This window comes from Ursus maritimus, unplaced genomic scaffold (assembly GCF_017311325.1).
Source record: "Ursus maritimus isolate PB19 unplaced genomic scaffold, ASM1731132v1 scaffold_2, whole genome shotgun sequence".
In the NCBI taxonomy this organism is placed as follows: domain Eukaryota; kingdom Metazoa; phylum Chordata; class Mammalia; order Carnivora; family Ursidae; genus Ursus; species Ursus maritimus.
Genome location: NW_024424452.1, coordinates 92,263,514 through 92,287,170, shown reverse-complemented (window position 1 = coordinate 92,287,170; position 23,657 = coordinate 92,263,514). Strand labels below are relative to the sequence as shown.

The 23,657-nt window shown below is 52.4% G+C and overlaps 1 protein-coding gene across 1 annotated transcript; it reads left to right on the top strand.

Moving 5' to 3' along the window:
- Window positions 1–4,233: 4,233 nt before the first annotated feature.
- Window positions 4,234–15,018, top strand: NENF (neudesin neurotrophic factor). Its single transcript, XM_040636359.1, has 4 exons — window positions 4,234–4,443; window positions 12,437–12,497; window positions 13,450–13,553; window positions 14,452–15,018. The coding sequence occupies exons 1-4, from the start codon at window positions 4,267–4,269 to the stop codon at window positions 14,626–14,628; spliced, it is 519 nt and encodes a 172-aa protein (XP_040492293.1). The 5' UTR covers window positions 4,234–4,266; the 3' UTR covers window positions 14,629–15,018.
- Window positions 15,019–23,657: the final 8,639 nt, after the last annotated feature.

Genomic DNA, 23,657 nt, shown 5'->3' with positions numbered 1-23,657 from the left:
AGAAACAAATGGGATACTCCCAGGTCCTTGCCCTTCCGGCTCTTCCATTCTAGAATGGAGACACCATGAACACATAAATAGAATTTTCTGTACTAGCTGTTCCCAAGTCCTCTCCTCCCATTCTCCCGTGAGCACACACGAATCAGGCTTTCATTCTCTCCACTCCACTGAAATATGCTTGTCAAGGTCACAAATGACCTCAGAGTTGTCAAATCAGATGTCCATTTCCCCATCCTCCTCTTTTTTTGGTGAGCTTTTTTTTCTTTTTAGTATAGTTGTAACACAACGTTACATTATTTTTAGCTGTAGAACACAGTGATTCAACAAGTTTTTAGGTTATGCTGTGCTCCCCGCAAGTGTAGCTGCCATCTGTCACCATACAATGCAATTACAATATCATTGATTAAATATAATCAATGCTTTGCCTTTTATTAAATATAACCTATGCTAGGTCTTTTATTCCGTGGCTCATTCATTCCATAACAGCATCTCCCACTCCCCTTCCCCCATTCTGTCCGTCCCCTCCGGCAACCATCAGTTTGTTCTCTGTATTTATAGGTCTGATTCTGCTTTTATGTGTTTTGTTATTTACCCTCTTTCTTGATCTGTCAGCTGTTTTGGCCTCAGCTGATCCTTTCTTCCCTGTCTACTTTCCTTCCAGGGCCCCACATGCTTCCCCTTTGCCTCCCATCTCACTTAAAACTCCTTCCCAGCCTCTTTTGCTGGTTTCTCCTCATTCCCTCAATTCTCCAAGACGGCATTCCCAAGCTAGGTCTGTGCTCTCCCTTCAACTCACTCCCTAGAGGCTAGTGAAATGGGCTCCTCTCTAGTCTCATGGTCTGAATTCCGATCTCTATCCCAAAGATTCTTGTTATGGGTTGAATTGTGTCCTTCAAAAAGATGTGTTGAAGTCCTAACCCTTGGTGCCTCAGAGTGTGACCTCATTTGGAAACAGATTGTTGCAGATGTACTAGATTAAATGAGGTCATACTAAATAAGGTGATCCCTTCCTCTATTATGACTCACGTCCTTGCACAAAGATGGAAGATGATGTGAAGACAGACACACAGGGAGAATGCCCTGTTACGGCAGAAGCAGAGACCACAATGATGCAGTTGCCAGCCAAGGCGGCTTTAATCATTCACCTGCTGTTTACAGGTGAAAAAAAACCTTTTCTCATAGGGCACAGACTGGCCTGTGGCTGGGTTTCCACTGAATTTAGTCAACAGCAAGCACTACTGGGAGATTGGAGGGGGTCAGGGCAAGGGAGAAGCCAGGAGTTTTCTTTTCCTTGCTTCCTGTTCCTGGCAGTGCCCCTTCCATGGCTCCAGCCCCAGATGCAAAGGCTGTTTGTGGTTCTAGCTTCAGCTGGTGACTCAGGCCCCCAGACTCTCATACCGCCTCCTCCTCCCTTCTAAGGGTAGGATGTTGTTACTCTCCTGCTGTTTCTAATCTTCTGGTTACCTCAGGGATTCTTCTCAGCCTCCTTCAACCCCTATGCAACCAACTGTCTTATTACAAGTCATTCTGTTTCTCTTCGAATAATTTGTATTCTCCTTGCAGGTGACTGATTCATTTGGGAAAACGTATCTGGGTTCAAGTAGGGAAGGGCAATCAGAGGAATACCTAGAAAAATCCAAGGGCGTATGAGCATGCTATTAAATCATACATTTATACTCAGCATCTCAGGGAGGGGAAGCTAGATCTGATCAGTAGAAATTATAGGGCATATCTTTTGGCTCAGAGAAGTTACTGACAAATAGAACTGTAGAGAGAGAAAAGGCTCAAGCAGAGAAGCAGCATACTGTATGCCAGGATGTTACAGAGGAACACGATGCATCAGGAAGGGGATGATATTCTATTCAAGGGCTTAGAAGGGCCTCTTTCAACCTGGAGACCCTGTGACCCAGGCGACATAGACCCTGCACACTGCAGCTTACTCAGCCTCTCACATCCACGATCATTTTTGGTTTCAGCACAAGTCCATCAAGGAGGCAGGCTGATATGTTACTAATATGGAAACCGAGATTCAGAGGGTTTGTGATGGCTCCTGCTCATGTCGTTCTGTACTAGAAGCTCATTCTGTTGAATGGATGAAATGTATGAAAATTTGGTGCACTCACTGAGGGAAGGGGTAGCCTGATGGTTAAGGGAAGTCGCTGGGAGGGGACCTGGGCTTGAATCTTGGCTCTGCCACCCACCTGTGACCTTGGGCAAGGTATTCAAGGTCTCGGCACTTCAGTTTCATTGTCTGTAAAAATGGGCAATAATACTCATTCTTGCTTCATAGAGTGAAAGCAAGGATTAAATGAGTCAATACTTGTGAAAGTGCTGAGCCAGGGCTTAGCACACTGTAAGCCCTTCTTCGGTTTCCTTTGTCAGGACTCCCACCTGCAAAATGTTGGCAGGGCCTGAGAACTCACTCCTTGGTCCTCTCCACCTTCCTATCTACCTGCAAGTCCTTGACGATCTCATCCATTCTGTGGCTTTAAATACAACCTACATGCCAAGGATTCCATGATTTCTGTCTCTCGCCTGGAACTCTTCCTCCAAATCCAGACTCATGGAGCCAACCGTCAATTTGATACTTCTAACTTTGACATCTATATGTTCTCAAACCGACCAAGCTTCTCCCCCAAACCTGCTCTTCTCACCGTCCCTCTTTATCTCATCCTTACGGTTACCAGGGCCAAAACCCTCTGGGTCATCTTTGACTCTGTTCTGTCTCCCTGACCCCATGTCTCCTCTCATTTGTCAGCAAATCCTGCCAGCCACACCTTTGAAACACATCCAGACCCACCCGCCCCACCCGCTGCTCACCATCTCCCTTGCCAGCACTCTGGGGCAAGCCACCATCTCCTCTGCCCTGGATTACTGGATTACTGCTGGAGCTCCCTGCTTTAGTCTGTCCTCAACACCGCAGTCATTCCACTAACATTTAAACTCATTCCTCTGTTCCATTCACTCAGCGTAAAAGCCAAAATCATTTAAAAATGAGCTGTGAGGCCCGCACGAAACCTGCCCCCCACATCCATTCCCTTTACTCCCTGACCTCCCAGACCTCATCTCCCACACCTCTTCCCTCCCACTGTTTCTCCGGCAAGCACCGCACTGTCTTTCCTCAACATGTATGCACCTGTCTATCCCTCTGCAGAGAACACCCTCCCCTCCTGGCTACCTCCCTAACCCCTTTTTATACAAATATCACCTTCTTAGTGGGGCCTTCCCTGGTCAGCCTGTTTGTTTGTTTCTTTGTTTTGTGGGATTTATTTATTTATTTTAGGGAGAGAGAAAGAGCACAAGCAGGGGGAAGGGCAGAGGGAGAGACTCTCAAGCAGACTCCCTGCCAAGTCCCACCACCCATGAGATCATGACTTGAGCTGACTCTGAGTCAGACTCTCAACAGACTGAGCCACCCAGGTGACCCTGGTCAGCCTATTTAAAATTGCAGCCCCCCCCCCTAAGGCTCGCTCTCCCTTTGCCCTGCTGTATTTTTCTCCCTGGTATTCATTGCCATGTAACACACAACGTATGTATCTTATTTTTGTCTATTTCGCCCATAGAAGGTAAGCTCATGGAATGTAAACTCCATGTGGGCACGGATCCCTGGTTCAGCGATGTGTTCCCAGTGACCTGATATATGGAGGCCCTCAAAAAGTATTTGCTGAAGAAATTAATGAAGGAGTCTTTGCACAAATGTTAGCTATTATTATTTCAGTGCTTATCTGCGCCATGCCCTACCCTTTGCAAAAATCCCCTTGAGGGACACGACTGGGAAGGAAAAGAAATCAGCCAGAAGTAAAAGGGAACTTTTAAAAAGAATTTTGTTTTTAAGTAACCTCTACACCAATGCGGGGCTCGAACTTACACACCCGCCCCCCCATCAAGAGTGGCATGCTCCTCGACTAAGCCAGCCAGGCGCCCCAGAAGTAAGAGGGAATGAATAAAGGTGGGGTCCTGGTTTATAAATATATCTCCGTTGGTTCTGGAATGTAGGGCTGTGTCACCCACGAACCGACTCAGGAACTACTGTCACATAGGTCGGTCTCTGCACAGCTTCCAGTCCGCGGCTGGGGAGTCAGGAGCCTGGGTTGGCAAGCCCAGCTCCCCGTCTCCAGCGGCGTGGTCCCCAGGGCGCGGGGGCGGGGCTGGCGGCGGGCGCGCGCGGGGGGCGGGGTTCCGGGGCCGCGGGGCGGGAGCGCGCGGGCCCAGGCGTCCAGGCCACCCCGCAGCCCAGGCCACCCGGCCCCGCTCGGCGCGCGCACCATGGTGGGCCCGGTGCCCCGGCGGCGGTTGCGGCGGCTGGCAGCGCTGGCCCTGCTCCTGGCGCTGGCCCCAGGGCCGCCCGCAGCCTGGGCCGGGCAGGCGCCGCGCCCCGCCGAGCCGGGGCCCCCGGTGCGGCTCTTCACCGAGGAGGAGCTGGCCCGCTACGGCGGGGAGGAGGTGAGCGGACGGGAGGCCTCGGGGGAGGCGCGGACCCCCAGCTGGGCGCCAGGCCTGCGGGCTTCCTCTCTCCGGGCTCAAGGCCACGCAGGGAAACGGGGAGTCCTCCCGAATGGGGGCTCCCCGCTTAGCCCCGGCACCGAGCCCGCACGCCCAGTCCAGCGCTGCCCCCTGCCTTCCGGCGAACTGCCCCTTTGAGACCCGTTTTGGCTGGTGATCTGTCCACGATCTGTCAGAAAGTTGGGGGGGGGTGATGTTAGCATCAGCTGGGGGCAGACGCTTCTGCCTCCTCTTTGGGGTGAGTGGCGGGGGAGGGCGAGAAGGAAGGGCGGGCCCAGACATGATCCAGGCTTCCCTGCACTTTGTTTTCCTGCCCCTGCCCGACTCCTCAAACCCACTTTTAGTGCCTCTACTCTCGGCTGAGCAGGAGCTGGTGGAGAGGGCAGAGGGCGAGACCAGAAGTTAGAGACAAAGGCACGCACCCCCCAACACAGCCACATCAGTCAGTAGTCTGGAGGTGTCCAGGACACACCTCACAATCCCCTGGCAGTTTGGGCTGCTGGGGTCTAGCGTGACGCCTGCGGAGAGTGCGAGTAAGATGCTGCGAGGCAGAAGGGCCGGAGCGGGCCTATCGGGGAAGCCAGGGGGACAGTTTGATGGGGAAATGACCATACCACAGCATGTCAGCGTTGATAGGAACCCACGTCCTGCTTTTACACACGGGGAAATGAGGCATGCCACCAGTTAGTGGCGGAACAAGGAAGAGACCAGTGTTCTCTTGTTAAAACCCACCAGCCTGGGATCCCTAACCCTAAGTTAGCTAGCCCTAGATAGACTAGGTTTGAAGGGGGGGCGGGGGTCAGAAACTTGGCCCTTAGGCAGTGAATGGCTAGTTTGAATATCACTTGCAAAGGGACGTTGGTTAGAAGCCTGAGTGGAAGAGAGCACAGGAGGAGGGAGACAGGGATGTGACTAGATGTTAAGGGACACATCTTTCAGGGTAGCAGGGAACCAGACGATACAGGATCCAGGAATCGGTGCAGAATAGAGTTAACATAACTGGGCTACTCTCCTTAGAAAGGCCTGCTGGCAAGAGTGGCTGTTGGCTGATGTCTGGAATTCCAGGGTGTTCCACACTTTCCGAACGGATGAGGGTGGCTCAATCTGGGCTCTTTATACAGAGTATTTATATTGAACACTGCTAGGCAGAGAGGGCCTACATGGCCAGCTGCCAGTAAAAACCTTGGGCTCTGAGTCTCCAATAGGGTAGGGACTAACGTTCTGGGCAGAAACATCACACACGTGTTGCTGCGTTGTGTTGCTGGTGGAAGAGCGCTGTGTGTGACCCCTCATGGGAAAGACAGAGCATAAGGAAATCCGCCCATGGATTCCTCTAGACTCTGCTCATGTCCTTTTCTCTTACGATCTGTTTATCCTTTTTTTTTTTTTTTTAACATTTTATCTATTTGACAGAGAGAGAGAGACAGAGTACAAGCAGGGAGAGCAGCAGAGGGAGAAGGAGAAGCAGGCTCCCCGCTGAGCAGAGAGCCCTATGTGGGGCTCGATCCTAGGACCCTGGAATCATGACCTGAGCCAAAGGCAGACGCTTAACTGACTGAGCCAGCCAGGCGCCCCTGACTGGATATCCTTCTGTGTGGCTGTAATAAATCTGAGCTCTGAGTACAACTGTAGGCTGAGTTCTATGAGTCCTCAAATGGAATCTTCAAACATGGGGGTGAACTTGGAGACCCCCAGCACAGAACCCAAGAGAAGAGAGAATTCAAGGTCAAGGGTACTTGCAGCAACAGCTCCAGGGGCTGCAGGATGAGGATGGAGAAGAGACCCTTGGTTTTTCATGCTGACATTATTGATTCTTAACTAAGGGAAGGAGAGAGGGAAGCTTGAGGCGGGAACAGGTTAAGGAGAGCATTGTTTTGGGTGTCTGTAGGCAGAGAGAGGAAGAGAGTCAGGTAGGAGAGGGGCCGTTGAGTGCAGCTGAGCAGAGTCGTGCTGGGCTCTGAGCCGCCCTAGATGGTTCTGGTTTATGCCTGTTGTCTGGGAAGAATTGCTAGTAGCACCCCCTTCACTCTTGGAAGTGTCACTGTCTATATAATACATTATACAGTACCCTGGTTAGAGCCTTATACCTTTGGCTCATTCCTGGCTCTGACTCCCTGTTCTACTGTGTGACTTTGGGCAAATTGCTAAAGCTCTTGGAGTCTCATTTTTTCCCCATCTATAAGATGATTCTATCAGTCAGGGGTCCACCCGAAACAGAACCAGTAGGAGATAACATATTGGGTTTATTGCAAGGAATTGGTTTATGTGATCATGGGCACTGGCAGGGCAAGTCTAAAGTCCATAGAGCAGGCCAGAAAGCCCAGGGCCGTAGCCGATGCCCCAGCCCACCAGGGGAACTTCTTCTCCTGCAGGGAAACCTCAATTCTGTTCTTAAGGCCTTTCACCTGATGCGGTTAGGCCCACCCAGATTATTCAGGATAATCTCCTTTATATAAAGGCAACTGATTGTAGATGATAATCACATCTACACGATATCGTCATAGCAACACCCAGATACTGTAATCAAAGTTGGCACGTAAAACCGACCATCATAATGGCTATCGCAGGAGTTCCTACTCCCTCTAGGGTTGTGTGAGGATTTAATGAGATGGTGAAATGCAAAGTGTGTCGGATAGGCCTGCGGTGATCTTAGCACAGTAAGCCTTAATAAATCTTAGCTGCTATTTTTGTTAGCTTATTATTAAAGTTATAAGCAAGAGGCAGTGTAATAGGTCCATAATCCTCTTATGCAATTCAAAAATCAAATAAGCTCTGAAACCAGAAGGGTTTTTTTTTTTTAAGATTTTATTTTTAAGTAATCTCTACCCCCAACGTGGGCCTTGAATTTACAACCCCGAGATCAAGAGTTGAACGGTCTACCAATTGAGCCAGGCAGGAGCCCCAGAATGTTTGTTTTCTCTTTTTTTCTTTGTTATTAAAGGATCTGAACTCCTTTGGTGAAAGAACCTTGCCAGAACTGACATGAGTCTGCATCTATATGTGTTGTACTTAGTGTGAATATTCATGTTCGTGCTTTACTGTGGAAATAGTAATATAGGTGATTATGGGGTGCTGCCTCGGACCTCCATAGGGAAGATGAGGTGACTTTGAGGATTCTCTTTGCTTCAGAGGGGATATCATCCTCCACCCTCCCAGCACAACGCGGTTTCTGCCAGTGTCAGAAAATATGTTTTAGAGCCTTAGTTGCATTGGCGGACACCAAGGGCAGAGGAGGTCACCCTGCCTGCCCCCACACCCACCTGATTTCTGGGCCTGGGGCCAGATGTATGTATTTAACTCCTATATAGCACTAACGGTTCTGTCAGGCACCATCCCAACCACTTTATTTATTTATTTTTTAAAGATTTTATTTATTTATTAGACAGAGATAGAGACAGCCAGCGAGAGAGGGAACACAAGCAGGGGGAATGGGAGAGGAAGAAGCAGGCTCATAGCGGAGGAGCCTGATGTGGGGCTCAATCCCATAACGCCGGGATCACGCCCTGAGCCGAAGGCAGACGCCTAACCGCTGTGCCACCCAGGCGCCCCCATCCCAACCACTTTAAAGCACCAGCTCATTTCATGACGACCCACAGCCCCTACATGAGGTAGGTGCTATTATGTGAGTTTTCAGAGAGGAAGGAGGCATGGGGAGGTTAGGTAACTTGCCCAAGATTGCACAAGTAGACAGTTAGAGAGGTGAACCAGGAGCTGCTCCCTCTGGCTTGCACAGGGAAAATGAACTACCACGAGCCCCCGTCCCCATCGCTTCAGGCAGTGACCTGCTCCGGGGGCATACTGGTTCTAAGAAGATACCAGAGTGCAAGCGTGCCCGGAAATGTAGTTTAGCGTCTGGAGTTTATTTGGACCCTGAGCTTGCCAAGGCTCCCTCGGCTTCACAGTTACTCTCCGCAGATGGAATTCGTCTGTGCTCAACACCAGCTCTCCTTGGAAATCTGTGCTAAGGTGGGGAGGTGGACAGGGTGACATTCGTTTGGGGAGGTGGACAGGGTGACATTTGTTTTCGGCTTTTCTAAAACTTAATGATAGGGAAGAGAAAGACTGTACTTCCTCCAAAAGGATCATTCTGGACAGACATTAAGAATATACAGACAGTCAGTGAACGCAATGGGATAGAGGCAGCTGAATAAAGAGGTGAAACCACCTCTCTAATCATACAATTGAGTGATGGCTTGTAGACGTTTGGCTGTGCGAAGGAGTACATTCTACACCCTCCCCCAGTACACACACCACAGAAGTTCCACGCAACAATGCTGATTCTTACTGTGTGATGCACTTAGACATTTTCTATTTTCTGTTCTATTTTAAACTTTTCTTTTTCTACTTCATTATCTAAAATTGGTTAGTAAATCGCTAAATCAATCCATGATCCATTAATAGGTTACCAATGCCAACTGCAGTTAGAAACTAACCTGGCCTTAGATCGTCGGAGGGCCCCATTATTTCTGCAGAATAAAACATCCGCAGCAATTTCCCTCTTTATCAGTGAGGACCTTCAGCTCTGTCCCCGACCCCTGGTGTAGGGTGTGAGGGTTGAAGGCTCAGGGGCCCACCTTGCTGCCTGCACCCAGGCTCCAGGCCTCTCCCTCCCGGCTGTGGAAGAGGCCTCCTTCCTCCACCTTGCTGCCTTCATCGGCCCTTTCGTGGTCGTTCTTCTGGCACTCTCCTGGACCCCCTTGACAGTAGGTGGGGAGGAAGGCCAGACAGTGAGACAAGTCCAGACCCCGAGGAGAAAACCAGGTTTCATTCATGCAGGTGGTCCCCCTGATTCCCGTCCATCTGGGTGCCTCTGGCCCACCCCGTGTCTCACCTGGTGGTCCTGAGTCTTGTGGATGAAATTTCCCAGGCCACCCTCACCTTCTCCTGGTCCCAGGCAAGTGCTCCGTCCTCGGGCTGTGTGCCCCCTGGTGGGGCAGGCCAGGCAGTGGAAGGAACTTGGGTTCCAGGGCTCCGGGCTCCAGAGACAGCTCTAATTCCTGCTGGGACCCAGGAGAGCTGCATCTGTAAAATGAAGGTGTTGCATAATCTTCAAGGCCCCTCCAGTTTTAACTTAAAATTCCTCTAGAATCCTTATCTGTCACTTGGGAATTACATTTTTTTCTATCTTTCCTTTGGGAAGATGTCCAGTCTTCTTCCACTGGATTATCTGATTCCTCTTTGATCTGATAACTTTTAAAAATCTAGAGAAGGATCTGGGTAACTAACATGTATTTCCCCAAACTGCTAAGTGCTTCGTATCTCTTGCCTTGGCTAACCCTCACAACGGCTCAGTAAGTGGATACTTTCATTATCTTCTTATTACAGAGGAGAAAACGGAGGCACAGAGAGGTAAGTACCTTGCCCAAGGCAACACAGCTTATAAGCGGTGGCTCAAATCCGGGTCTGTTTGACTTGAGCCCTTGTGCTTGGAACGCACCACCATGGTGACTCCTCCTTTGGGCTCTGGGAAAAGGGCAGACCTCCTGCAGTTACTTCAGACCTGCTGTGCAGATTAAAAAAAAGAACGGAGCATCCTTCCAGGTGGATGAGCACGTGGGGGAGCACGGTGTGAGGCTGGTGATGACCACGTGCGTCTCCATGTCTCCATGGACATTTCTTTGTTTAATTTTTTATTTATTTATTTGACAGAGAGCACAAGCAGGGGGAGTGGCAGAGGGAGAAACAGGCTCCCTGCTGAGCAGGGAGTCCAACGCCGGCCAGGGGCCTGATCCCTGGGATCATGACTCAGCCGAAAGCAGACGCTTAACTGACTAAGCCACCCAAGCGCCGCTCCATGGACATTTCTGTTTCGGAGTCTGCATTTCTACTCCCAAGGCTTCCACTCACACTGTCTTCTCAGTTGCCACCTCCAGGGCCTGGAACCCATGCCGCTGCTCCGTTGTCCACGGACACCCAGGTCCACAGACGAGAACCGCCCCCCAGCCCCACCCCCAGCACACTTGACCTTTAACCGAGAAGGCCTTTCCTCTCTGTGGAATGTCTGTAACAACATTCCTTTCGACCCCTTTGCTGGGACTTCCTCTTTGCACTGACATTCAACGTAGAGTTTCACGAGGAGATAAATATTTAACTGTCGAAGAAATGAAGGGTGTTAGTGATACGATGCTTGCGGTTATATTTTATGTATGTGAATGGCAGGTTTCTATGCCTCTTTGCACACAAGAAAGGAATAACATATCAAAGGAAAAGCAACAGAATGGAAAATATGACAAAATGCCATGGGTAAAATTATAACTGTTAATATATTGTTTAAATTGAAATAATATATAACTTGCACTCGATAAGCAATTGAAGTCAAAAAATAAATAATCATAGTGAAAGAAAGGCCGTAAAAAAAAAAAAATGCAGGCTGCTGGCTGGTTAAGCCAGGCCTTTTAAAATCACCCTTATTGGGGCGCCTGGCTGAGTGAGTAAGTGGAGTGTGCGACTCTTGATCTTGGGGGCGAGTTCAAGCCCCACATGGTTGTAGAGATTACTTAAAAATAAAATCTTAAAAAAAAATTAAAATAACTCTTAGGTGAAGTGGGGCAAGCGTCTACCAAGTCAAAAGAAGTTCTGGGGACTGTCTGTTTGGAGCTGATAGGGACTATAATAAGCACCAACTTCCTGAGCTGGGCCTGCCATGTGCTTACGGACGCTGTGTCCTTCAGCGTGCCTGGAAGGTCAGTTATACATGTTATCCATATATAACAGTTAGAGAAACTGAGGCCTGGGAAGTTATGTGCCAGTGAGATAGGCTTCCTGGGCCAAGTCATTTACCTCCTCTCTCTGTGAAACGTAATCACGAAAACTTGACCTTAAGCCCCACAAGGGCAAGAACCTTAAGGCCCAGGCCTAGAGAAGACCAAGCCATGTGCTCTTGGAGATCTAGAGATTCCTGTACACCCGGCTGCAATGCCCCCCCTTCACCCCAGCCTAGGAGCCGACTGTTGTGTCCCCATACCCACAATGGGGCTGAGACAAAGGAGCCCTGGTCTTGCATGTCCTAGAACTGTGCCAGTTGCCCCAGCCCGAGTCCACCTTGATGGTAGTTAGAAAATTCATGCCATCTGTTTTTGTGGTGTTCTCTTTGGTGGTAGGGGGCGGGGGTAGGAATTTGAAGGTGACATTTTATCCCTACGAATATAGCAAAGAGTACGGTATCAGACTCACTCTTGGTACTTTGCAGAAACAGCATTGCTCTATTTCTAGCACTGTAAATGGTTTTTTGAAGAACAAACTGGGCAGATTTGTAATGAAAGTGATTACATTGTTCGTATACTTTGGTCCAGGAATTCCATATATTCCACGCCTCAAGGAGGTACCTCACCAAATTATAAAGTAGCTTATAGAAAGATATTCATAATCCTGTCACTTATGGTTTTAAGGAATTGGCAAGAACCCAAATACCCAAAAGAGAAGAAGAGCTAAACCAACAGGTACACAGTATCACTCATATAAAATATAGCTGTGTTAGTGATAATGATTTTGGTTATTTCAATACATGGGAATGTTTATATGAAGAATATTACCTGTAAGAAGCAAAATATAATATTGATCATTTATACTGATTGCATCCATGTGGGTACCTGACCAAGATGAAAAGAAATTTGGGTTAATTTAAATAACTCACCATTTAACATCCTTTGAATTTTATCTATGCAGATTCGCTTCAGTCCCTGGGATTTTTTTTTTTTTCACAGAAAGGTATTATTATGGTCTTGTCCAAAGTTTGTGAGTGGACATGACATTGGGCAGGGAGGGGCAAGCTCCTGATAGGGACGAGCTTGCTGAGGACCAGCTCTGGGAAGGCTGCTTTGTACCTTCACCCACCGCTGTCTGCACAGCCCGTCGTGAGAAGAGATGTCACTAACTTGGGCTGGAAGAGTGGAGCTCCTGGGTTCCCTCCAACAGCTTCTCTCCTGCTTTCTAGGAGGATCAGCCCATCTACATGGCAGTGAAAGGAGTGGTGTTTGATGTCACTTCTGGAAAGGGTAAGTGGCTCGGCTTTATGAATCCTTACTTCTGGGGAGCTTGGCAGCCAGAGTGGGCACGGGATGTGTGAAGAAAGGGAGGGAACACTGGTCAGCTCCTTTTCCCTCAGACTGAGTAACAATCTTTGTCAGCGTTGTACTTCCACAGTGTTTTTCTCATAATGTCATCCTCCTGCTCAGAAACCTTCCATGGCTCTCTGCTGCCTCTGGCATCAAATTCCAGCTTGCTGATTTACCATGGTTGAAGCAGTGAGAGGAAAAGTGTTGCTTTGCAAGGCGTTGGGATCATAGAACATGATAGAACATTTTAATGCCAATTCACGGTTTCTCTAGTGGTGATTACAGATGATCTCACGGAGGTAGTTTTGTTATGGTTCATTGTGTGTCTGATCCCAAACAAAAGAAGTAGGCTTGGCTCCCACCAACATTTAAGAAGACTGAACATTCTTCTTGTTTGCATTTTATTTTAAAGATTTTATTTATTTATTGGACAGAGAGAGAGACAGCGAGAGAGGGAACACCAGCAGGGGGAGTGGGAGAGGGAGAAGCAGGCTTCCCGCCGATCAGGGAGCGGGATGCAGGACTCGATCCCGGAACGCTGGGATCGTGACCTGAGCCGAAGGCAGACGTGTAACGACTGCGTCACCCAGGCGCCCCTTCTTGTTTGCATTTTAAATATTTTAAGAGATTATTTTCATTCTGTGTTTTTTGAAAGTCACCTCTCAGCCCAGCATGTGTGACTTATTCCATATTCTGAGTCAGTGGAATCAGACTGTGGCAGGGGGCGGCTTATCAGCCTTCGTGTCCTCACTGCTTCCCCTCTCCTTGGGCCTGGAGGCTTCTTCAGCATTGGATTGGGTCTCCGAAGCCCCCCTCCCCCGCCACGTAAGGTCTCCTGCCTGCTTTGCCTGCACACCCACACTCACATCGTCTTCCTTCTTCTCCACTGCAGAGTTTTATGGACGAGGAGCCCCCTACAATGCCTTGACGGGGAAGGACTCCACCAGAGGGGTGGCCAAGATGTCCCTCGATCCCACAGACCTCACCCATGACACTGTGAGCCAGATGATGAGCCTTTGTCAAAATGTCCCACCCCTCCTTGGCCATGGCCTTTTTTACCCCTAGGCAATAGCAAAGCTTCCTAATTGGCCTATTGACATTCCAGTCCACTCAGTGTGACCGGCTGTTTCTTGAACTAGAGATCTTAACTATGCCACTCCTACTCAGAAACCTTCCATGACTCCCCAGCGCCTACAGAGTCAAGTCCAAGCTCTCGTGAACTTGATGATCAAACTCAATGATCTTCACAACTTGGCTCCAACCTGACTTGGCAGCCCCATCCCCCTTGAGGTCTGCACCGGCCACCCGCAGCCTCTTATAGGTTTGCTGTTGGTCTCTGATGCCCACTCCCCAGACCGCTCCGAGCGTGAACAGGGTTGAGAAGCAGAGGATCCCCCATGTTCATATTTCTGTGAAGGAGAAAACAGCATTGGCAAAAGCCATTTGAGGGCCTCAGTAATCCCGGCGGAGGGGGGGGGCTGGAATTCACCCCAATTGCGCTCAGATGAGTCACACTCGTAAACCACAACATTACAGAAACTTTCAGGAGTCAGGGAAGGGGAAAGGTGTATGAATCTATAACAGAAGGGGGGGTAGAGAGCCCTGAGAAGGAGGTGGGTATAGACTGCACAGAGTGTACCCCAACCCGCCCCAGGCCAGGTGTTTGCTGGAGTCTTGAATTCCTACATCAAACAGCAAATGGCTCCCCCCCCATCAACGCCCTATGCACAGACACATGGGCTTGGCTCTTAAAAAGTTGGTTAGTTGAGATACTTTTTTGCCAGCATTAGGGGTGCAGGGGGAGGAGGGCAGGGTGGTGAGAGTCCAGCGTGGGCCTGACTCACTCATCTCACCCCCCCACCTCTCCCCCATTGCTTGGGTTTTTCTCCCCAAGACGGGCCTCACGGCCGAGGAGCTGAAATCCCTGGACGACGTCTTCACCAAAGTGTACAAAGCCAAATATCCCATCGTGGGCTACACGGCCCGGAGGATTCTCAATGAGGACGGCAGCCCCAACCTGGACTTCAAGCCTGAAGACCAGCCCCACTTAGACACAAAAGACGAGTTCTGATGTTCCATCGGTGGGAGCATGTTCCTGATAGGGGTGAGGGGGGGTGGGCAGGGAGAACCCCGGCTGCCAAACGTCCTGCGAACAGGTTGCCCGAGCCTCTGGGCACCCGGACCTGAATAAAGCAGACGTTGAACTGGGAACCCTGAATGCCTGTTATTGTCCTTGGTCGAATGTTCTCTGGCCGTGACATCCCGCCCTCACGCCAGCCAGGCTGGTAAGGATGGCGGAGCCGGGAGCCCCCCCGGTGTCACCGTTGGCTCTCTGGGCTGTGCACTTACAAGTGATTTACTTCTTCTTTAGATTTCTATTTTCCTGTACTTGCCAGGCTTACCGTGACCATGTTTACTTGAGAATAAGTACACAAATAAACTTCATATTTTCACAAGAGAATTCTTCCCCACATGCCCTCTCCTTGAAGCCTCATCCGCTCCATGGGACGGGGCCACAGTCCTGCCTTCCGTGTCCCCCACCTGTGAGGGGCCGTCCCCAAGATGGCGGGAGTGGGGAGAATGCGCAGGAGCCGCAGGGAGCGGTGAAGGGGGTGTCCAAGGGGCTGGCTTGGTGCTACCGCCGGGAGAGAGTGACCGTGTGAATCGGCTTCGGCCCCGTCTGCGGCTGGGAAGTGGTGAGGGAGGCTGAGGGCCGTGTGGCCAGAGCCCGGCCTGGAGGTCGTCCCAAGCACGGTAAAGCCCATGCAACACGCTGGACTCAGATTGCATAAGGATTTCATCCCTTTTGAGGGGGGATTTTTTTTCCCTCTAAGGGACACTGGCCATATCTGAAGACATCTTTATATTTTTGGTTGTCACAGCTGTGGGATTCTACTGGTATCTAGTGTTAAAGGTCCTACAATGCACAGGACAGCCCTCCCTCCCCAGACGAAGAATTACCTGGCCCAAAATGTCAAACGTGCTGAGGTTGAGAAATGTTGCGTTAAACTCATCCTGGAAATTTTGTAGTAGAGATTAATTTCTTTGGCACAAAATAAATAGCAACTACTCCCAAGAGAGAATTTTTACATTAAGCAGAAGAATCTCCTAAGGTGACTATTCAAAATGCTGATCCTGGGTCCCACCCCCCAGGGCTCATGATTCTGTTTTTCTAGAACATGGCCTGAGAATTGCATTTGTAATGAGCACCACCGCCCGCCCCCCAGGAGACTGATATGGATGGGCTCAGATACACTTTGAGAAACACTACCTTCTGCCTCACCTGTCGCCTCAGGGAGAACCCAGCCAGAGCCTTTCTGAGGACCAGGTTTGACCTCTGCCTTATTCTTTTGTGTGTCCAGGTTAGAGATTCTCCTGGTGAACTCCTGGGTCCCACTCAGAAGCTGGGAGCTTGGTGGCCACTGACCCAAGAGTAATGGGCCTAGAACTTACTAGACAGGACTCTTTGGCCTGGAATTTAGAAAGTCCTTCATGTGGCCAACGTGGTCTGTACTGGGACGTGTGGCCCCAAAACAAACAATGCGTGAGTGCATACAGATGGTTACAAGTCCTTGGGAACACCTGAGAGAGGACTTCTTTTACTTAACATCGCCCACTTCCTGCATCATCGGGCAGTTGAGGGGGTAGGATTCCCCTCCTCAGAGCCTGGTCTGCAGGGTGGGAAATTTCCAGGACCACTGTTTTCCCCACTCCCCTCTCCCCCTTGATGGCCCCCTATCAAAGCACAGTTTTCCCTCAGGGCCTCAGGCCCCCCACTCCTGGGACAGTTCTACCCACTTCCCTGCCTTACACCCCAGCAAGGGGCTTCTCTGAATCAGAATACCTCTCATTTAGAGATTCTAGGAGCACACAGAAAGCTGGGCAGCCCAAAGAGGCTCCACACAGGGTGGGCGCAGCTCAGGGAAGGGAAACCGGCCGGCCTGGGGGTCAGCATCATGGCACCATTTACCCCTGCTCCCCTACTCCCACATTGGCCTGTCATGTTTTCTTTGTTTTCAAGGCTTCTATCCTTACAAGACTCTATTTTGACCCATCTCTGGGGTTTCCTAGAGCTTAGCACTCACCTGCTTGGCTATAATTGCCTACTATGAGCCTGTCTCTCCTGAACAGGAGAACCTTCCGGGCCCAGCACAGACACTCATTGACATGGCCAACTTTGCTGGACTTTCCAGCTCTTGCTCTGAAAGCCCTGCATCCCAGGAAACTCTTCAGTCAGGAGCAAACCTGGGGGACCAAAGTGTGCCAACTGCTGAGGCCAGGCCTCTTCCCAGCAGAGGGGCTCCAGGCAGCATGGGGGGCCTTGTGCCAGCTTGGGATGAAGAAGGAAGAGAGAAGCTATGACTTTTTTTTTTACTCAGGAGAAGAGAAGGCTGAAGCACAGGCAATGGGAGAGTGGAAAGGGGTTGGGTTCTTAACCAGGCCCCATACAAGTTCAAGTTCAACCCCTCGGAGGGGCTGCTCCACGCCCGGTCTACAGGAGGTGTCCTCGCATCAGAGTGTTGTTGATACTGACATAATTGGTTAATTCCTTTCCTAAGTCTAAGATCCTTCCACAAGGTGCAGCCCTCCATGGACTCTCTTAGGGGGCATGGAGCTCCTTTTGCTTCATGTTCCCTGAGCCCCAAAGTGCTGCTCACTTCCCGCCCTCTCTATGCTTCCGGGCCTGCAGCTCACGGGCTTTTCCTCCGAAGCAGGTGGCACAAGCCAGCTCCCTTGCATAACAGGGAAGAAGGGGCTTAAAGGCTTAAATGCAAGAAACAGGTCCCTGAAGCAAGAAGCCCTGTCTCCATTTAGAAAATAAGACCACCAAGTATTGAATCTTCCAGAGGGCTGAGAGCTGGAGCTGACGAGCACCCCAGGTCCTAGAGGTGAGGTCATGCAAAGGGCATCTGGACCACATCGCAGCCTGGCTGTGGACGGAAAGGCCTCCAGACTCAGACCCCTCGGTCCTTCCTTACACATCTGCTCCAGGGCGGCGCCTCGCCCCATCATTAGCTTCAAGGAGAAAAACTGAAGTCTGAATAAAGCAACCTCACCTCTGCATTGGCTTCCTCCAAAAGGCTACTTCTCAAAGCCCCAGTCTCCAAAAAGCATGGCCTGCTGGGGCACGGTCCGTTCCTGAGGTGCTTCCGCAAGCGGCTGAAGCTGGAAATCCATGCCTAGCGCCCAGGCTCCACCAGGCAGAGTGCCCTGCCCCCGGGCCCTCCCCAGGGATCGCTGTGATTACTAGAGACCACCTGCAGGGCCCAGCTCTGAAGGATGGTGGCTTTGAGGGCACAAACTGCACAGGCTCCTCCAGAGACGCCAGGCAGGCCGTCTCCCGGCAGCGGGAAAGTTGGCCCGGCAGAGGCTGGCCCTGCAGACCTCCGCCCAGGACATCACGTGCAAGCACCGCCTCGAGAATTATTTAATACCACGATGGGTCGCTCACCTTTCATGCTCCAATTCGCAGCCTGTCAGCCCAGCACGTGTGGCGTAATCTCTCGGTGCCAAGTTCAGCGTTTTCCCCTGCGCTCCTCGGCCAAGAGAGCCGTCTAAGCCATTCTAGGGCATTCCAACCGGCAAGCTCAAGGAGTGAACATCCCGCCCCCGGAACAGCCCTCCACCAATAGGGGTTGGAGTCTGCAGACCACTCCCACACCCTGAGGCTCATTCTGCTGGCTTCCGCTTCTGGGAGGGTCTCAGGTGGTGCTGAGCCCCAGCTGCACGCGGTGGTGATCAGCTCAGTAACACTCCCTTGAACGGGACGAGCCTCCTTCCCTGTGTCATTCCCCTCAGTCCCCTGAGCCTCAGCCCAAGGATCATTTCCCGAACGTGTGTCCCTGCACTCAAGCCCCTACCCGGTAGGGGCAGAACCCAGGGTAAGACACGAGGTGACTTCCTCAGACACCAACGCGATCACCTTGTGTCAAACTTAGGTTTACTAGTAACATCTTACACACGTGAGCACTTTACAAAGTCTCGTTCCCGTGACTACAGCTGTTTAAGTAATTACCCCCAGAACTTACTGGTGTGAAACGGCTACTCCTCGTGCTCAGAGAATCTGTGGGCCAGTGACTCTGGGGGTGCAAGTGGGGATGCTAGTCCGTCCCTGCAGTCTGGGGCCTCTGCCAGAATGGTGAAGCCTGGCTCACTCGCATTTCCAGGGGGTGGAGCCCGTCATCTGCACGGAGTTCCATTCCTCTCCGCACATGACTTCGCATGGCCCGGTGGCTGGGCTCTGCCTCCTTTTATGACCCCACCTCTAGCGTCAGGCAGCGTCACTCCCACTCCTCATGGCAGCCACGAAGTCCCGCCCAGGGTCAAGGCACACCGGGCTGATTTGGAAAAATGCGATCTGCACAGGTCCCTTGCACAGGATCTCATTCGATTCTTACAAAAGAAACTGCACCGTGTTTTCAGGTTTCCAGGGTTGAGCTTGATTGCCTGGCACCTAACAGGTGTGCAGTACATTGCATTTGTCTTCTGGAGACAGGCTTTAGGGTCAGTCTGAGTTGGGTATGAGGCCCGATTTCATTGCTAACTGCCTCTATAATCCTGGACAAGTTATTTAGCTCCTAGAGCCTCAGTTTCCTAATGTTGAAAACGAGAGCCCGAATGCCCATTCCACAAGGCTGGTGCTAGAGCTGGGCATGTCCTGTTGTAACGCGCCGAGCAGATTCCTAACACCTCGTGCGTGCCCCCTTTCTCTTTGTTTCTCCCCCTTCCATTCCATTCCACCCCCACCTCAGGACTGAACGCTTCGCGGGCTTCCCAGCAGGTTCACAGACTGACATGAGGAGGAATCTTCAGTCATGCACCCCGGGTCTTGGCTACAGGCTGGGGTGGAAGAAGTCGGGGTGACTAGCTTCAGCGAACTCTCTTCCCCTCCCCAGAGACTTGCTGCTCAGCCCAGAACTTTGAGCAGTAACCCAGCTCCCCCGATGGCACCTCCCTCCCACAGTTCAGGCTCTTTGGTTTCTCAGATGCCCTGGAGATTCTCCCAGAGTCCCAGGGGCAGTGGGGAAACCTGCCCACCTCCCCCGAGAGTATTGCCTGGACCGCCGTCTTGCCGCCAGAGGCCTAATATCAAGTGTGTCTGGGTGTACCCACAGGGGTGCAGCTCGTCCCACCCCCTACCCCACCCAGTGGTTTGGGTGCCTCCCTACCATTCACTTCCCCTGGGGTTGGGCCCTACCTCACACTCTAGAAGTTAGGTGACTTCCGTTCCAGAAGATGCCTTACTCTCAATGTCCCCTGGGCCCTTGCACATGCTGTTCCCTCTGCCTGGGATTCTCTTCCAACTAACTGCCTACTCCATCACTGCCCTCTTGCCGGCCTCACCTACTAAACCTTATCTTGGCTTAGATATCACCTCATCAAGGAAGCTTTCCCAGACGCCTCCCTGCCAAGATGGCAGCCCGCATCAGCACGGACCCTGCTGCCCCGTAACTGTGTTTTCATTTGTCTGTCTCTCCAGCAGCCCTGTTCTCAGCTGTCTCGCCACCTGCTAGCACAATGAACGCCCAGCACCTTCTGTGCTCGATGAGTGAGTGAGAGAATGGGTTGCTTCTCCCACATGTGGCCACCTCTCCTCGGTGCCCCCTCACCCTTCACTCAGGGATGTAGGTCTGAATTCCGGGCCCCATCCTGGGGCACCACTGCAATGCCCACCCCCTGACCACGGTCTCCAGCGGAGCCCGCCGGGCATCACCTCCTCCTGGACCAACCAGGCCTGAGCCTTTCCTAAGTCTTGTCATGTGGGCAACATACAAAAATAGTAAGTGGTTCCCCTGGCAACCGCCACAGCAGATGGTAACCAGCACGGACAGTGTTGGAAAGCCTTGAGGCCGGGAGGAAAAGAAAGCCCACTCCGACTGGTAGCTACCCTGTCTGGGCTGGGCAGGGGGCCATCTGGGCGGCCTCTCTGGTTCTCTTGGCTTCCTGGGGACCACCTGCTCTGAAGCCCAAAGGGAAAAAATGGGCTGGAGGAGATGCCCATCTGCCCACATTATGCATGGCTGCCAGTCCTGTGTTGCTGCTGCCTCTGTCCCCTCCCCGTGGGGTCAGTGAGGTCCTCCACTGGCTGTCCCATCCTGTCCAGATGAAGTCGCCAGCAGGAGGCTCAGTCTTGCTGCCAGAGGCCTCATTTCAGGTATGGCCATTGTGCCAAGCTTGTCCCAGGCCTCACCTGGAGCGTTTGGGTCTCTGCCCAAGTCTTTGGCCCCCTAGCTCTGGGCCTCCCCCAGACTCCAGCCAGGCCCACAGCCTTGTTCTTGCCAGCCTTCCCCCACTACTCAGTCAGTCTCAGCCCCACCTGAGCCCTGCTCTTGTCACCATCTAGCTCCCCTCTAGGATGAGTACAGCGCTTGGGGCTCGGTGGGCTGAGGTTCCGGAGGCCCCTTGGGTGTGGGAGTTAGGGGGCAGGAGCTGCTGAGGGTGCCAGGAGAGGAGAGCAGAAAAGCACTGCCGAAGGGTGAGGCCAGGGGGAGCTGCAGACTGTCCTCGGGCAGCTGGGCTCTAGCAGAAGCCCCCAGAGGGAGAAACCAGCAGCTCAGAGGGGAAATGGGAGGCAGGACCTGGAGTGAGCCGCTGAGGTGGCGGCAAAGGGAAGCCCAAGGTTTCCAGGGGCCGATGGTGGGTGTGGCCCTCCCGGGCGCTGGCCTGGCCCTCATGCTCTTGTCCCTGTTTGTGGGAGAGCCAGCCTTTGGCTCCCCCTCTCATCCCCCCTCCTCCTGGGACAGTGACCTTGCCACATCCTCCCGCTGTGTCACCTCCACTCCGGCAAGCCCACCTCTGTACTCACCCCTCGCAGCTGCCCCTGCCTCCTCCGCCCGCTTGCCCTGCTACTTCAGGTGGCTGCAGGCCTCTTGCCCGAGTCCCCCGCCGTGCCAGTGACATGGCAAACGTGGTACTTCATGAGCTCGGCAGGAGCCACGTGCCAGCACCCCTGATTTGCCACTTCATTTGACCCTCTGGAAGGATGTGCTAACATTCTACGCACAACACTGGGTCTCAGCAAGAACAGTAACGGGCCGGGGCAACCGCAGCGCTGATCCCGACTAGGTCCTAGAGCCAGGATCCCAATGGGAGTCTTCCTTCCCTCCTGTGCTCCTCCCACCCGGACTCCTTCTACCTGAACATGGAGTCGGCCAGGGGAGGCCCACCCCAGGGCAGGTGGAACTCGGCGGCAACAGGCTGGTCTGGCGGCAGAGACTCTGAAATCCTTGAGGTTCTCTTGAAAGAGACTCCTTGGGGCTAAGGATGTGTGATTCCGGGTCAGGGTGCTGAGCCCCATGGCTTCACCCAGAGGGAGGCGGTGGGATCCAGGCCCACCTGAGGGAGCTCACAGCCTGAAGGTGGCAGCCACAAGCCAGCCCAGAGACAGGAGAGGCCAACAATGGCCGTGGGACCTGCGATGCCCACAAGCCACCCCAGAGACAGGAGAGGCCAACAATGGCTGTGGGACCTGCGATGCCCACATGGAGGGCAGCTGAGCCTTGGCTGGGGGCCGCCAGCGCTCATGTCCCCATATTCCTGGTGCTGCTGCCCAGGGCCCTGAGGTAAGGGTTTGACCTCAGCATCGAGCAGCCAGAAACACAGCTGTGTCCCCACCGCGGCATCCTGTCTCACCGTCCCCTTGAAGCTCAGGCGGGCTCCTTTCCTCGCGTATTCATTTCCCCACGTTTCACATATCCCTTCACCACCGAGCAGATGGGCACTTCCCGGCCAGTACGCGCCCAGCCCTGTGCGAGCTCTTGGGGCCGGGGCAGGGTACGAAGCCGAAGCCGGGAAAAGAAATGCAAGGGCTGTCCTTGCTCTTAAGGTCTCCAAGGAGGAGAGCAGAGGTTTCCCTAGCCCCAGGAGCTGCTGATCTGCGGGGACCCCAGTCACAGGGTCCTGAGCGTGACCAGGAGGGGGGCGCGAGGTTGCGGAGGGATGTTGGGATTTTCACGGACAAGTCCGGCCCGCCCGTGAGCACTTGCATGGGACGACAGTGCCTCCTGGTGGCGGATTCCCAGAACTCTCCAGCAGCTGTTCTGTAAAGCCCGGAGGATCAAGCTCTCCTCAAGAACTTCTATTTTTGGTGCCCAGTATTTCCATAATGAAACGCTAACGCGAGCGGCCAGAGGGCTTCTCAAAGGGCCCGAGAGCCGCACTGCTGAGCGCCCGCGGCCTCCCGCCGTCCGCTCTCCATCAGACCGGCTCTTCGCGCTCAGGTGCGGGTCTTCCTCTTGCGCGGTCTGACCGAAGGGTCCCAGGGCAGTGGCCGTCGGTCCTCTGTGTCGAGCCTGGCCTCAGAGGGAATGCTGTGTGCACACTCAGCGTGACGTGTCGGAAAGAACACTGGGTCCAGGATCAGGAGGCTTGGATGCTCGCCCCATGTCAGCCGCTGACTCGCGGTGAGAAAATAATCACCACAAGAGCGGTATTTATGCAGCATTTACTGAGTCAGCTGTTGCAACGGGAGCTTTATGCACGGTGGTCCTCACCACATGCCTCTGAGGTTGGGGTTATTATTTCCACTTTAGAGGTGAACAAATCAAGGCACAGAGAAGTTATGTGACTTTCCCAAGCTCACAGCGTGTGGCAGTCAGGACTCAGGCTGGAGTTTCTGGAGGCCCACTATGCTCCATGGAATTATGGACCTAAAGACTCAGAAACTAGCGGCAGGATCCACAGAGTGGTGTTTTCAGGTGTTCCCCAGGTGACAATGATGTGGGGCCATCTTCGGAATCGATGGAGTCCCACCAGCACTAGCATTCAATGGGCCCAATGCCATTGGAAGTTCAGGGGGTGAAGTTATGACGAGGGAGGGTTAGACCCTAATCCCCATGGGTGTAGAGCAGAGCACAGGCACAGCAGAAACCTCACAGAGAGCAGAGAAGTCCTGCCTGCCATCCTGCCAACCCGTCAACCTGGAAACGGAGACCGATTGGCATCTGCAACATTCTTCTCAGAGTGTTATGCCACATACGCCCCTAATTCATAGACCCGCCACCCATCAATTTATCACAACTCATCAACCATTTTTTAGAGGGGGGCACGCGAGTGGTGGGGAGAGGGGCAGAGGGAGAGGGAGAGAGAGACAATCTCAGG

Bases quoted from the DNA above. Each gene is read 5' to 3' on its own strand.
- NENF (XM_040636359.1), top strand. From the start codon at position 4,267: ATGGTGGGCCCGGTGCCCCGGCGGCGGTTGCGGCGGCTGGCAGCGCTG. The intron at 4,444-12,436 runs GTGAGCGGACGG...CCTGCTTTCTAG, and splicing joins CCCGCTACGGCGGGGAGGAG to GAGGATCAGCCCATCTACAT. The intron at 13,554-14,451 runs GTGAGCCAGATG...TTTCTCCCCAAG, and splicing joins CAGACCTCACCCATGACACT to ACGGGCCTCACGGCCGAGGA.